We start from the raw sequence: 15695 nt of genomic DNA on the forward strand, positions 1-15695 counted from the left end.
GTGGATACTGTGTCTGGGTGGATCAAGTCCTCGTTCCAGTCATGGAGTTCAGTTCCCTTCGCCCACATCTATACTCTACGATGTAGATGCTTCTGTTGCCACTCACAGCAGCTGCAGCAAAGGGGGGGGCGGCAGGGTTGGTTTTATGTGTGCAGTGTGTGGGTTTGTTTGCAACTTCCTGGGAGCACCTAGCAATGCTGCTTTCTGCCCCTCCAAGGCCCTGCCATACATGAGTTGTTCTTCATCACAGGCATTGTCACATCTAAAGAGTCTGTATGCAGAGCGTATTGTATGACGGCACCTGCCAGTTATGCGTTTGGGGGCTTTTGCTCCCCCTGCACCTACTTCAGAATCCTCTGCCTGCCCGCCCCCCAAAGGAAGATACAGTGGTACCTCGGGTTACATACGCTTCAGGTTACAGACTCTGCTAACCCAGAAATAGTACCTCAGGTTAAGAACTTTGCTTCAGGATGAGAGCAGAAATTGTGCTGTGGCGGCGTGGCGGCAGTGGGAGGCCCCATTAGCTAAAGTGGTGCTTCAGGTTAAGAACAGTTTCAGGTTAAGAACAGACCTCCAGAATGAATTAAGTACTTAAGCTGAGGTACCACTGTACTCCAAATCCAGCATGGAAAAGCTCCGGTGGAAGAGCGCCAGGTGAAAGTGCCGGGAGCAGAAGTGGCAGCATCTGACCTTCTTTAGCTAAGCACCAAGCAGCCCACGTTTCAGGCGCTGGTGCTTTTTGCCTGTCTCCACACCAGATGCAACACTCTGCTGCTGTTGTTTCATTCCCCCTTTAACTAGTATCTTCCGGATTGTTCCGGCTTCTTAGATGGGCACCCCAGCCAGTGACTCGGCAGTGCCACCTTGTGGGTTCGGGATGGCAGGGCAACCCCCCATTTAGGCCGTGGCGGGGTGGGGTGGAGGTGGCAGGGGAGGAAATGGGACACAAAATAGGAATGCAGGGCACTTTTTTCCTAAACAGGATGTGGTACCTGAAAAGCAGGCATTCCGACCTGGGCACCCAGGCTCCCTCCATGATCAGGCAAGGCAGGGAACAGCGAGATAGGCCATCTCCAAGCCTCAGTGTAGGTGTTTGACCCCCTCAGCAGAAGTCACTCCTTGCTCCTGTGGCCTGAGATCACTTCCTCTCCTCCGCTACCTCTGGAGACAAAGGCCTTTTGGTCCCCAAGTCCCACAGGCCCTGCATTCCTTCCCATGTGACGTGGCGAAGGAATCCAAGGCTTGCTCTGCTGTGTGGGATGGAGCCAGCTAGCTGGACAGTGACTCCCCTCTGCTCTGCCCACACAATTCTTGCCTGGTGCGGCCCTGCTGTGCACTAAATGGGCCCTCAGAGAATGGGTCCAGTGTCCAGATACAGCCATCGCCGCTGGGCGCAACAATAGGGCCTTTGCTTCTCCGTGTGATGGGGAGCAGTGGCGTCTGGCACTGAGGGGGCGAAGGGGTGGCACCGCCTGCTTTTGGGGGGGGAGGAGGGACATGGGACTGCCCAGAAGGGTGGACGCGACACAGCCACTTTCTGCTGCCTGGAGGCTTGGAAGTTCGGCTGTCTATAGCAGAAGGCTCCTCCTGCGTATATGCGTTTGAGAGAGAGTCTTGCTCACCTTCAGTCCTGGATCTGCCAACAGGGTAGAGATGCAGCAAAGTCACATAGCCTGGCCTCAGGAGCGGCTGAGGTGTCCGCTTCTCTCTGCGGATCCCTGTGTGCCTGATCCTTTGGGAAGCTTCCTGCCCCAGACCCCGCTCTTCTGCGGAAAGTTAGGATGAGGCAGCAGGCAGGGAACAAGCTGGCAGGGCATGCAGAACTTCAAACCGCTCTGTATGCTCCTTCACAGTGCAGCTGCTCAAATCCACTGACCTGGGACGTCATAGCCTGCTATACCTCAAGGAAATTGGCCATGGATGGTTTGGCAAGGTAAGCTCCTCACCTGAGACTGATCCCATATTGTTGATTTATGCAACGGGACCGCGTTGGTGGCAGTGGGGGACAGGGGGAGAGGGAGGAAGGAAGCAGACGCCAAAAGGCATGTTGAATGAAGGGGTAACAGCGTAACTTTTGCTTCCTGTCCCATTATTCCTGCCTTCCTTGGTGTTTCCCTTTTGGCTGTTGCTGGTATGGGAGTAGGACCGGAACAACGTGTTCTAATTCACAGGCTGCAAATAGAGATCTTCTATTAGAGAAGGTGTGGAAATGAGGGGATTCCATTGAAAGGGTGCGAAGAAGTGAGGAGAGAAAGAATGCCCTGGGTTGGGAAGGTGGGAGCAAGGAATAGATTAGGTTTGACACCCCTGTCAGAGATGACAATTAACAGGCCTTCGTATATTTATTTATATTGCCTGCCTGCCTACTTACTTTTTGGCATCTGTTTTTTTTTAAAAAATAGTGCCTGCCTCTGCCCCCAAAGCCAATTGTGAGAGCTGGCCATGGGGTACCGCTAACTGGACATGGGTTGTGTCCAGGGTCCTTGCAAGTGCTGGTGGAGTGTAGAGCAAGGAGAGGCCTCTTTTTCATGTTACATTTTAAACTTGAGTAAGATGCATTGAAAGCGGGAGAAGGCAAGATATGAAATCTGTTCAAATGTAGTGTGCAATAACTTCAGCTCAGGTCTGAGCCTTGGGGGAGGAGAACGTGGGGGGGGGGAGAATGTAGGCCTGAGAATGCTGAGCCTGTTCATAGTTTTCCCCGAGTTGCTTTTGTCACTTGGGGAGTTGTCCCATTTGCTCAAGCAGTTGGACACAACTCACATTGTGATTGCTGAAACAGCATTAGAAACCATGGGTCTGCATAGTCCTCGGCTGATGCGTTGGCTCGGTCGAGAGGATGGATGACATGGAAAAGTGCCGGAAAGTAATTTCTGAATTGACACAAAGTGGGGAGGGGGGGATTGGGAGCACGGAGGGGAAATAAATTTCTTACATTCGCTGGAGAATTACAGTAGACCAGAAGCTTAGATCTGAGCCTCAGATGCAGTGGTCACCTGCTAGGCTGCTCACCTGGCATTTTGCAAAAGCCTTGCTATCTGACAGATACTGAGAGATAATGGCACTTCCTGGCCCATGCAGTGGCACTGCCCTATGGCAGGAGCCCAAGGTCCCAGTGCAACAGGCTAATGCCCTCTGTCTCTCCCATCCCAGGTGTTCCTCGGTGAGGTGAATGCAGGGCTGAGCAGCACTCAGGTGGTAGTGAAGGAACTCAAAGCCAGTGCCAGTGTTCAAGATCAGATGCAGTTCCTGGAAGAGGCCCAGCCTTACAGGTAAGTTCCCCAGGGCCTTTCTGTAATAAGAAACATTGTTGTTGTTTTTAATTGCTGTATTTGTACTCCCAGGTGTGTGCTTGTGGGATTTTCTGTCTCAGGTGTCAAAGTAACTTGGCCAAACTTGGGCGCTATGCACTTTGTCCTGGGGAAGTGGCTCCACTTGCTGTTCCACCTGAGGCAGTGGAACGTCTTGATGACCTTGGCCAGGAGAGAAAGATTATAAGAGGACCTGTGTTAAGTCTTCCCCCGAGCCGAAGTACAAATGTGCTTCTGGAAACCTGCTTGCCTTCTAAATAAATACCACTTTCCCATGGATGCGCCCAGAGAAACTTGACAATGTTAAAGAATAAAACTATATAAGACGATTGTAAGAGCTATTCATTCAGGTCCCCCCCCCCACACACACTACCATAATTTCCATGCCCAATTGGGAGAACACAGATGAGCCCCCATTGACCCGTTCCCTTCCTGCAAGTCCCTGCCACCATTCCTGAATGTTGTGGAGGCTCAGTTGCCTGCAGCAGGGAGCTTGCTCTGCTTGACTAGGCTCTCTGTACTATTTAGACCCTGACACATTGCAGTGTTGTTGATGAGCAAGAGAGCCCTACCCTGGTACACAACACAATGACCAAAACGAACTACAAACAGTGAGATACACCCTGTAGAATCAACCAACAATGAAAACTAGCAGCAGATTTTGGAACTAAAAAATGTCGAAACCGGTGGCAGAAGTAGTTAAGGCATTACAAATGTAAAATCCTAGTAAAAATGATGGTGTCAACTTATTATACAAGACATTTAGGCGGAGCTTGACTGATCTCAAATGCTTACTGTATAGCCCAGTTGCCCAAATGTGTGTGCTTGGGAATTTTTGTTAGCACCGTGCAGGACTTACATCTAAAACGTGTTTTTTCTCTTTCCTGATAACTTCAAAGTATCCTTGCACCTTTCCCCACACACAATTAATCCAGTATAACTAATATTTCCTGGTTTTGTGTCATTGGCCCCCAAGGTATTAACACGCTTGAGGCACCTGAGGAAAATGTACTCCTTCTAAGCAACCCAATTCTCTGTATCACCTGCCGGGAAAGCTGTTCTGCGTTTAAACGATTTGCAGCGTATACCCCCGGGCTGGAAGGAAGTCAAAGGGGCTGCCTTTTGGATTCCAGAGGCATTGTCCGGGGGGAGGGATGGGACAGTGCTGGGAAAGCGATGAATTACCGTACCGACTCATGAACAAACTCCCCTATTGTCCTTGGCCGTGCTGTGGTGGCTGGCACAGCTTAGGACCCATTTATTCGCGGACAGTACAGGGCTGTGCCATAGGAGCCCCTCCCTGTCCCCGCATGAACCTATTGTGTGAGTTGTTTGGAAAGGAGGGGAGAGGAGAGGAGAGCACACCCTGGAGCAAATCTCTCTTTCTCAGCTAACCTACTTGGGGCTTCACCTGTAGGCCCAGCCTGCTCCTTCTTGGCTGCCCTGGCCCCAATGGCTTCCCTAAGGATCCTCCTATCGCCTTGCTCCCTGAGTCTCCTTTTCCTTTGATCTGCAGTGCTGCTGATGCAATTCCCTGCCTGGACTCTTTCCTTTCCTTTCTCCCCCTCCCCTTTCAGTCCCATTTCACTCTCCTGCTTTCTCTCCTGCTCTCCCCCTGTTTCACAGGGCACTCCAACATACCAATCTCCTGCAGTGCCTGGCCCAGTGTGCAGAAGTGACGCCCTACCTGCTGGTGATGGAGTTCTGCCCATTGGTGAGTCATTGCTAGAGGGGAGTTGCACGCTTCCTCTCCATCCCCCACCCCACCCCCCAAAAACCCCTGCTGCTGTGGGCCTCCCCTGAACTTTGGGGGGCAGGTAAGCAACAAGACTGTGGCTGGCCGAGAGCCAAATCCTTGTTAAGGTTCATGCCGTATCTCTCTCCTGACTCTCGCTTGGGTCACGTGAAACCATTTGCTCACTTCCAGAGGTTTTTTTCCCCTGCTGTTGCATTCTTTGGGGGAATCTGTGGCTCTCTGGGTAATGTTAGACTCCAGTTCCCATCATCCCTAATGGTCAGGAATGATGGGAGTTGCTGTTCAATAACATCCGGAAGGACACAAGGTTCTGTATGCCAGGTGTATGTACTCTCTCCCAAATATGCTTTGTTTTACCTTGTTTGATGGAAGGGACGCGGGTGGCGCTGTGGGTTAAACCACAGAGCCTAGGACTTGCCGATCAGAAGGTCAGCAGTTCAAATCCCCGCGACAGGGTGAGCTCCCGTTGCTCGGTCCCTGCTCCTGCCAACCTAGAAGTTCGAAAGCAAGTCAGAGTGCAAGTAGATAAATAGGTACTGCTCTGGCAGGAAGGTAAACAGCGTTTCCGTGCGCTGCTCTGGCTCACCAGAAGTGGCTTAGTCATGCTGGCCACATGACCTGGAAGCTGTACGCCGGCTCCCTCGGCCAATAAAGTGGGATGAGCGCCGCAACCCCAGAGTCGGTCACAACTGGACCTAATGGTGAGGGGTCCTTTTACCTTTACCTAGTTTGATGGTGGGTGGATGCTCCTACTTTAGATATAGGGTTTGACTGAGAGACCATTGCATCTTTGAATTCTGTGGTGTATTTTTTCCTCTGTGGGGTACTGGCAGTTTAGTGTAGGGCTGGGTAAACCTCTTCCCTGCTCCTGCCACTCAGATGTTGCTGGACTCTCACTCCCATCCACCTCTGGTCCATTGGTCATGCTGGCTTGAGCTGATGGAAATTGGAGTCCACAGACTTCCCTATCCCTGGGTTTGGTGCACATGGCTCTCCCTCACCCCAGGCCTTCTTTGGGGCTTGGCTCCCACCCCCTTGGCTGCATTGCAGAGATGCTTTCTCTCTCTTGTTCTCCTCCAACCCACCCATTGAGACCGCACAAGAAAGGTCTGTAGGCAGTGGTGCCCATGGGTAACGTTGTTGCTGCTGCTGCCACCCTGACAGGGTGACCTGAAGGGCTACCTGCGGAGCTGCCATGCGGCCGAGGCGCTGGCACCAGACCCCCTCACCTTGCAACGTATGGCCTGCGAGGTGTCCTGCGGCCTGCTGCATCTTCACCGCAACAACTATGTGCACAGGTGAGTCAGAATTCCTGTCTCTTTCCTTTGCCACAATTTCACATGGGAGTGTGTGGAGGAGGGGTGGGGAAGAATCCTGGGAAAGGGGCCCAGTTCTTCATTGGGGTTGACAGGGGAGCACCAGTGGTATCAGCAAAGCGCTAAGCCCAAAGTGCAGCAGGAAATAAAATGGGATGTGCACGCAGTGGTTCACGGAGCAGCAGGTGTCACTGTCAGAGCCACCCTGTGGAAGTTGCTGTATTCCATGCCAGACCATTGGTTCATATAGCTCAGTTTTGTCTACACCAGTGTTTCCCAAACCTGGGTCGCCAGATGGTTTTTTTGGACTACAACTCCCATCACCCCTAGCTGGTCAGGGATGGTGGGAATTGTAGTCCAAAAACCAGCTGGACTGGAGACCCAAGTTTGTGGAACACTGGTCTACACCGACTGGCAGCAGCTCTTTGTCATTTTAGACAGGAGTATTTGCCAGCCCTACTCAGGAGGACTGAACTTGGAATCTGCTGCACCCAATTCCACCACTGATGATCTCTTTCCATATGACGGTGTTGCCATGTTTATGAATGCAGCATGAGGTGGGGTGTTTGGTTCCTGGTTCCTGGTGGCTGGAGGTGGAGGTGGTGATGCTGCTGCACAGAAGCAGAGATGAGGCTTTCATTTCCGCTTTTGGATTTTCTGAAGGGTTCATGGGCTGAGAAATGGGAAGCCTTCGGTTCATGCGGTGGAAGTTTTGGCCTAAGGGAGAAAGCAAGCCCTAAGGTCCTATGTGGGGAGTGAAGTTATGTGGACTTATGGCCAGTGTGTGCAAGGTATGGCATGTGTCGCTTGATAGCTTTGTTCTGCAACGGCGTTCTTGTCTTCTTCCTGTTTGCCCTTCCCGGAAACGTGGGGCTCCAGCATGCAACTTGCACTCCAGGAAGAAACCATCCCGCTGTGGATACCCTTCTGCAGATCCTGATCTCCTCCTGTCACCCTGCTCCTCCTCCCCAACAATATCCTGGTGCTGAGTGAGTGGCACTCAAGAGACTCCAGCATCAGTGATTTTGTTGAAGAGGCTGAGCTCTGCCATCTTCTGAGGATGGGAGTCCTCCTCCTTTCGGGGAAGTGCACAGAGCTACAAACTGGATGTCCCAAGGCTGAATTTTGCCTCTGCCATGATCTCACTTTGTGGTCTTAGATGAGTCCGTCCCCCATTCCCACCTACCCCTCTCGCTCCCTAAAGGTACAAAGGTGTTTTTAGGAACTAGGCTTTGCAAGTCTGCACGGGCAAGAGCAGATCGAAACACTACATCCTTCAAAGATACAGCTTTGCTGGAGGGACATTGTTGGGGAATCAAGAGGGAGGCAAGCAGTTGACCGTGGGTTCAGACTGCTGTCTGTGATGCTCAACCAGTGGCCAGCCAGAGATTCATTATTGGTCTTGGTGAGCTAAGCAAACCTGATGAGGGCATATTTGGGATTCTGCCCTGGCACATCTGGTCAGCCCTTTCCCACTCCCCGGCCCCATAGCTCCTGTTGGCCTGATCTGGGTCACAATGCATGAGCTCCCTTGGCCGGCCCGTCGCTTCACGCCTTCCGCTGTGTAATCTTCGCTGGGCGTTTCTTTTGTCTAGTGACCTGGCGCTGCGGAACTGCTTACTCACGGCTGACCTGACAGTCAAAATCGGCGACTACGGCCTCTCTCACTGCAAATACAAAGTAAGTCTGCTTTGGGGGCGGGAGCCGGACAGGGAGCACAAGCCAGTGTTGATGGTGGGGTTTGTGTTCAGGGCCCCTGCAAGGCTGATGGTGGGAGCAGCCTTCTTGGGGATGAGGGGCAACTTGGCTCTCTTGAGTGCAAACATTTTAAGGGGAGAAAAGGCAGGAGGAACAAGTGGTTGGCAAACAGGACTGTGCCTGCTTCACCGGGGCATGACCGTACGCAGGGACCTGCCAACATAAATCTGGAGGCGGGCTGGGAAGTGGGGATTGCGATTCTCCCAGCAACAGTGTGAACATGTCTAAGGGATAGGGAGAGGTGGGGGACAGGCTTAGTGGAGACAGTCCTAGTCTCCATCACCAGCGGTACTTGGGTGGAGTGGACTAGGCCACCTTTATAATAGAATTGGAAGGGACTCGAAGGCTCATCTAGTCCCAAGACCCTGCAACATAGGAATCTCAGCTGAAGCATCCACAACAGGTCGCGATTGCTGTTTCTGTTGGTGCCGGTTTGACGTAGTCTTGCTTTGCCCCTGCATGCCTGGCAGGATGACTACTTTGTGACGGCTGACCAACTGTGGGTACCCCTGCGCTGGGTGGCGCCTGAACTCATCGACGAGGTGCATGGCAACCTACTTATTGTTGACCAGACCAAGACCAGCAATATCTGGTGAGAAAATCAGGGTGGGACGGGTGGGAAGGAGCCGTTCCTGGGGTGTGTGACCTTGGGAGGGTGGGATAGCAGCAACGTGAACCCTTAGGCCAGATTTGTAATATTTTACAGTGGCTGTGATCCAAGTTTTATTTTGGTAGCCCCACAAGCCAGCGGGCAACTCCCTGGCTTAGGTTACATTTTGCTCGAAAACAACCGAACGGAAACCTTTGGCCAGGAAAACTATGATTACAGTGCAACATGGGATATGCCTGCTGAGTTTGCTGCTCCTGTGTGATGTGCACCTTGGTAAATCTCCCTGCTGGGCTACTGTAGCACATTCTACATGGGATGACTACTGAAGGCGCAACTGGTCCAGAATGCAGCAGCTGGAATAGTTTCTCTTGGTAGCTACAAGGAGCACGTATTTGGTTTTTATTGGCTGGTGTAATTGTTTGGGTTCCTTTCACCTTATTTTCCCCTTCCCACAGTTTTACCCACATTTTCATTGTAATTTGATTCTGTGTCTCCCTCCCCCTTAAAGATAGTTGTCCCTTTTGAAGGATGAGCTGTGCATTTGCCAAACAAATAAATGCACCAGCCCTGGGTTCAAAGGGCCTGGGTGACCCGGCGCTCTCCCTCTGTGGTGGTGCCACCTGCCACTCGTGTGTGCTTTGAGCCCCCTCTCTCTTGGCAGGTCCTTGGGCGTGACCATCTGGGAGCTCTTTGAGCTGGGCAGCCAGCCCTACTGCCACTACTCGGACCGGCAGGTGCTCACCTACGCCATCAAGGAGCAGCAGCTTAAACTTCCTAAGCCGCAGCTCCCACTCTCACTGTCTGACCGCTGGTGAGTGAACCGGGGCAATTGGGGGGAGGGCACGGCATCCCACGAGGGGCAGAGGTGGCCAGCAGGCACTAAAGGACAAGCGTGGAGGAGGCTGGACCGTAGGCAGGTGGGATCAGGTGTGTGGGTAGGCAGATGCTGATAAACGTCTTTGGTGCCAGACCTCCATCTTAGCCCTCTTGCTAGCAAACAGCACACCAAGCCGCCAGGACTGGTGGTAAATGTATCCTTTAAGTAAGGAGCAAAAAGGCTGCCACTCAGTCGGTAGAGCACAAGCTTTGTTGGTAGCCCCACAAGCCAGTGGGCACTCTCTAGCATAATTCTAGCACCTCTCAGGTGGGCGCCCAAGGGAGGCACTCATGGCGACTATTTCTAGAAAAATAGTACTGATTACGCCATTATTTCAGGCATTGTGATATATCGGTACATCACAATGTTTATCTGGGGATATATCATGACATTGAAAGCCAGACATTGCTCAGCCCTAGCGCAAGGTTAGCCACACCTGGTCTAATAAAAGGGTGGCTTTAGGGGCGTGCAGAAGAGAAAGAAGAGTTTCACTAGGGAATTAGGGTAGCAAGGAGCACATTGCCAAGTAGGTTGCTGGCAAGGAGCAGATTGTAGATGGAGGAAGGCTGGCTCTGTGAATGACGTAATTGCTGAGCGTTGTCCCCAGAGCAAAGGAGCAATTGAGTCTCTCCTCTCCTCTGCTCTTCCCTATGCGCAGGTACGAGGTGATGCAGTTTTGCTGGCTGCAACCAGAGCAGCGCCCCACTGCTGAGGAGGTGCACCTCCTGCTCTCCTACCTGTGTGCCAAGGGAGCGTCAGAGGCTGAGGAGGAGTTTGAGCGGCGCTGGAACTCCATGAAGCCTGGCGGCGGCGGTGGTGGTGGAGGAGGTGGCTCGGGCTCGGGCTCCAGCCACGTGGGTGTTGAGCTGTCGTCCTTCCCCCTCCTGGAGCATTTCTCCAACGATGGCGACGACGTCCTGACCGTCATGGAGACGAGCCACGGTCTGAACTTTGAGTACAAGTGGGACCAAGGGAAGACTGAGCACCTGCCGGCCTCGGCCATGAGCCCTCGCGATGCCGCGCGTTACCACGAGCTCTACTATGCCGCCAGCGGCAGCAGCAGCGGAAGAGGGGACGGCAGGCACCTCAGCCTGGGGGTCTCGCCCTCCTGCTATGAGTGCAAAGTGCAGGGCTGCCCTGGCCTGCACACGCCGGGTGTGGTGCCTGTGCTGAGCGCCCACAGCCCCTCCCTGAACAGTGAGTACTACATCCGCATCGAGGAGGCTGCCTCCGAGGGCAGCGGGACGGACCTTGACTACACCATGTGCTCCTACAGCCCAGAGTTTGGCCGCCCCTCCCACTGGCAAGCCAAGGAGGGCTGCTACGAGTCGAACAGCAGCCCCACCGTCTCGCTCACCATGGAGCCCCTGCTGGGGCATTCTGGTGCACATGGGGACAGCGGCCACTGGGAGCCCCCTGACTACTACTCCTATGGAGGGCAAGGGGACAAGGAGGCATCGCCGTACTACGAGGCCTCTGTGAAAGACGGCCCCGAGGACTACCTGCTTGAGGAGCACGGGGCTTCCGAGTGGCCTGTGGCAGCTCCGCAGAAGAGCATATTTGCTGACCCGCTTGGTGTTTCGCCCTCGGTGGGCTACGCCTACAAGGAGGAGGCCGCAGTGGCAGACTCGGTCACTCTGGAACTGGGAGAGGAGGAGGAGGAGGAAGAGGAGGAGAACTCGTGTGGCAGCCCTGGGAGCGAAGGGGATGAGAACGACGGGTCCCCTTCCTCCAGCAAGCACTGGACGTCCAACACCTCCGCCAATAACAACAGCTGCCACCTGCTACCGCCGTGTGAGCCACCTGCCAAAGACAGTTGGTGCTACCGCCACATGATCACTTTCCAGGGGCTCATGGCAGAGCCGCTGTGTACTGTACCCCATGACGGCCCCACGCTAGGCATCAAGGACTTGCGAGCAGCCCTTTTGGGTGAGGAGCGGGTGGCATCATCTCACACGGGCTCCCCCTGCCCAGACACCGACTTGCCTTCAGAGGAACGAGCGTCAGCTGAGGTTGCCAGCGTAGAGATCTGCGCAGGCGATGCCACAAATCCCTTGACTGAGAGCGGGGTGGAGTGCCTCCTGGCCGCCACCACTCCACCACCACCAGGGGACACGGATTCAGTGGCGTCAACGTTGGAACCTGTCAACAACACGGACGGAGGGGATGCCACCGTGCCAGAGGAGGAGGCACTAGGAAGTGGGGAAGACCCCGTCGTGGTGGAAGAGGCCTCGGCCGAATGCTCACCCAAGGTGCCGCGAGAGATCAACGTGGACAGTGGCAAGAACACCACAACCAGTGAGCAGGACAGGACACCAGACAAGACGGTTTCGAGCGCCAGCTTCCCTGACTTGGATGAGGCCAGTGACGAGGACACGGCTGAGCTCACATCCGGGGTCTTCACTGACTTCCCAGTTGATTGTACCGAGCGGCAGGACGTCATCGTCACCCTCAAGTCCTTGCAGAAGCAGGTGGAGACCCCTGACTCGCTGGAGTCGCTGGACATCCCCTCCACCACCAGCTCCTGCGAGGCTTTCAGCCCCACAGCCTACGTGCCCTCGAGCCAGCCTAAAGCCTTAGACAGCGGCTACGACACAGAGAACTATGAGTCGCCTGAATTTGTCCTGAAGGAGCCTCACGAGCCACGGGAGCCCGAGGCCTTCACCCAGCTAGAAAAGGCACCAGACGGCCCCGAGGGCCCAGCCAAAGAGCTGAGCCTCTCCAGCTCCTTCAGCGCTGAGCTGCAGGGCTTAGACGAGAAGAACCCTTACCGTGACTCGGCCTACTTCTCCGACTACGATACCGAAGGGGGGACTCGGGAGGATGGGGAAGGGGACAGTGATGGTTCTGAGGGGCACGAGCCAGAGCTCCCCCAGGTGGACACTGGAGAGTTGGGGAAGGACCCCGCCCAAAATAGATCAGGCGAGTCTCGGCCTACCTTGCTTGAGCCCACTTGCCCACAGGAAGACAGCATGGGGTGTACCTTTCCTCCAGCGACTAGCGACCAGGGCACGGGGACAAGCCTGTCACAAGAGCTGGTAGTGAATGGAGTCACTGTTGCTGAGCTGGACTCATTCAGAGGCAAGAGCGACGAGGCTGTTGCCCTGCCCCAGGTGCCGCCCCCCGCCACCAGGTCCTTTTTCTTGTCTCCTGTGGTTGCGAGTCCAGATGTGCCGAATGGGGCTTGTGAGGGAGATGCGGGGACGGGGAGCAATGCAGTGGCAAGGGCAGCAGAGGAACCTGGGGAAGGGCAGGAACGATGCTGCCCTGGCGAGCAGCCCCAGAGCAGCCCTGGGCTCTCGCTGGACCTTTTGGCAGTGCCCTCTCGGCATCCGTCTGTCCCTGCCGAGCTCGAGGAAGAGGAGGACGACACGGAGGACAGCGATGAGTCGGACGAGGAGCTGCGGTGCTACAACATCCAGGACCAGAGCGAGGAGAGCGAGGAGGAGCTGCCCGCTGTGCCCATTGTGGTGGCCGAGAGCCACAGCGCCCGCAACCTGCGCAGCCTGCTCAAGATGCCCAGCCTGCTGGTGGAGACCTTCTGCGATGACCTCGAACGCAAGAAGAAAGCCGTCTCCTTCATCGAAGATGTCACCGTCTACCTCTTTGACCAGGTGAGTTGTTTTCTGGTGGCCTGGAGTTGACAACTGGAAGAGGCCCTCAGGTATGCTTTAGTATACTCACGAATCAAAAGTCGTGTGCCTCTTTCGTAGGAAACACACGTTTTGTGCATTCTGCAATTTCCATTCTGCAAGCAACAGAAACACACCACAGCTATAAGCATCTGCTGATCTCTTAACTGAGTATATTTTTCATCGTTTGTTTTGAAAGGTGCTGGTTACCAACATCCCCTAATCTTGATCGTAGTCTTGCAAGTCCGGACAAAGAAACCTTCATCCTAAGCCTCAGATCTTAATTTGAACATGATTCTCAGTTGATGTTCTTTTAAAAAAACCAGTTACATTAATATGGGAGTGACCCAAACTTTTTGCAAGGCCTGGGTTTGAGAGCGGGGGACGGGGGGGCGTTAATTATGGCAGCTACCCTGGGAGCAAATAAGGGTAGGAGGGTGTTTATTCCCTAGAGGGCAACCTGGATCCCAGAAGTTGCTCCCAAGAGACAATGAGATAATTATGCCCATTTGTATCTTCTGCGCGCAGGAAAGCCCCACGAAGGAACTGGCAGAGCATCCTTTCCCGGGAGTAACAGAATCTCCTGTGGCGCCACCTGTGCATAAAGACAGCAACGGTTCCCCAAGCCCAGCAGAGAGAACAGATGCCCCCAGCAGTTCGTCGGAAGGGAGCACCTCTGAAGAGAGTAAGGGTAGGAAACCAGAAGGGAACTGAGCAGGGCTCGGGGGGGGGGCTAATGTTTCTCCATCACGACACCTGCACAGGCTGCTTTTCTGAGCTCAGCCCATCTAGGTTTGCTTTTGGGTGCAATATTTTTGCACCGCTTCACTATGCAACGGAGATAGGGCACCCTCCTGATGTTGTCAACTCCCAGCAGCCATTATAGCCTTTGGGTTGGGTCAGACTTGGGGATGATGGGAGCTGTAGTCGATGACAACTGGAAGGCCATGTGTCACTTGATTGGACAGATTATGGCCTGCGGATTCCAGCCTCTCTGCATTGCTCCAAGCCAGCGGTTCTCAACCTGTGGGTCCCCAGATGTTGGACTACAACTCCCATCATCCCTGAGCTCTGGCCTTGCTATCTAGGGGAGATGGGAGTTGTAGTTCAACAACATCTGGGGACCCACAAGTTGAGAAAGGCTGCTCCAAGCAGCAGCTTATGTAAAGCAACCTGCATTTGGCCACTAGAGGGGGATGGAAATTGGTCCTGCACAGCAGGACCTTTTGGACTAGTAGTATCTTGGCGATGCAGCAATTGGCAAGGAGCCTAACAGGAAGCAGCAGAGGACAATTGGCCAAGCGGGGGTGGGGTGGGATTTGGGGCCCAGCTCCTTACCCTTCCACTGTGTGTCTTCCCTCTTCAGGTGGTGGTTTTGAGTGGGAAGATGACTTCCCCCTCATGGCAGTGAAAGCATCCGTCATGCCATCGTTGACGTCGGCGGCACCTGAGCCTTCCCTCCCCAGACTGCCACCCACACTAGTGCCAGCTCAGAAGCAGGTGCTGCCCATCCAGTTTTCACGCTTCACAGTCTCACCTGCCCCTGTGTCGAGGTTTTCCATCACACACGTCACTGACTCGGACACCGGTTCTGTAGGAGGTAAGGGGCATTCAGGTAGCAGAAGAAGGGGGCCCCATTGAGAAGGGGTGAGCCCAGAAGTCTCAAGAATGTCGCTCTTTTATGTCCCTGGGTCTGGAGGAAATGTCTGTCAAGCCACATGGCCTGGCCTAGATGTCACATGATCAACACCAGGAAATGGAGGAATAGTTAAACATTGAATAGGAAATGGGGGGGGGGGCAGTCCTGATTTCCGTGGGAATGCTGTTGAGTGATTTTATTGATGGCACTTAATTGGACCACCAGTTCATAAGAATTAATTCTACCAAGGCCATGTTTATGGGAAATAATTTCAGTATACCAAATGCACTAAAAAAAACCACCCCACATTTTGTAATGTACACAGCAATTGAGTAAGTGGAAACAACAGGGATATGGATCTGTTTTTAAGAGAGATCCTTTCTAAGAACCTTTTGTTCACATGGACCTTAGATCCCTTGCTCCCACTTCTGCGGTGCGAAAAAGAGTGTGATTGCTCGCTTTGTATGAAGTAGGGCCAGGAGGATATTCCCCTACAACTTCACTGAATTGATCCATGGTTGTTGGGATGGACATTGTGTGTTCCTGTTCTCAAAATATAACTGAATGGGGGAAGACCTAAGACACTCCAGAATGAATAGCTCCTATGGAAGCATCTAAGGATGTTTGCCTATGTTCATTTGGGCACAGCCCGTTCTGTTAAACCCACTGGGATCATGTTCAGGTGCACCATCAATGATAGGCAAGTGAAGGAACTACAGGCAAATTATGGACTCCTCTCTGGATTACAAGCTCTGGCCAGCGAGGGTCAGGTTGCAAAGCATAATCTGGGTCGGGT

The 15695-nt window shown here is 53.7% G+C and overlaps 1 protein-coding gene across 6 annotated transcripts in view; it reads left to right on the plus strand.

The window, feature by feature from the left end:
- AATK (apoptosis associated tyrosine kinase) overlaps nucleotides 1–15695 on the plus strand; it is an 87971-nt gene that overhangs the window by 63403 nt on the left and 8873 nt on the right. For 5 of the 6 annotated variants that reach the window (XM_081849511.1, XM_081849513.1, XM_081849514.1 and 2 more), the window contains 10 exons: nucleotides 1854–1933; nucleotides 3154–3272; nucleotides 4938–5025; nucleotides 6232–6365; nucleotides 7979–8063; nucleotides 8612–8733; nucleotides 9413–9562; nucleotides 10287–13242; nucleotides 13789–13951; nucleotides 14627–14860. In XM_081849511.1, coding sequence (XP_081705637.1) covers nucleotides 1854–1933; nucleotides 3154–3272; nucleotides 4938–5025; nucleotides 6232–6365; nucleotides 7979–8063; nucleotides 8612–8733; nucleotides 9413–9562; nucleotides 10287–13242; nucleotides 13789–13951; nucleotides 14627–14860 — 4131 coding nt within the window. The remainder of the gene's footprint in view (nucleotides 1–1853; nucleotides 1934–3153; nucleotides 3273–4937; nucleotides 5026–6231; nucleotides 6366–7978; nucleotides 8064–8611; nucleotides 8734–9412; nucleotides 9563–10286; nucleotides 13243–13788; nucleotides 13952–14626; nucleotides 14861–15695) is intronic. The other variant, XM_081849512.1, reaches the window with a different exon arrangement.

Source organism: Podarcis erhardii (genome assembly GCF_964252035.2).
Source record: "Podarcis erhardii genome assembly, chromosome: 2".
Lineage (NCBI taxonomy): Eukaryota > Metazoa > Chordata > Lepidosauria > Squamata > Lacertidae > Podarcis > Podarcis erhardii.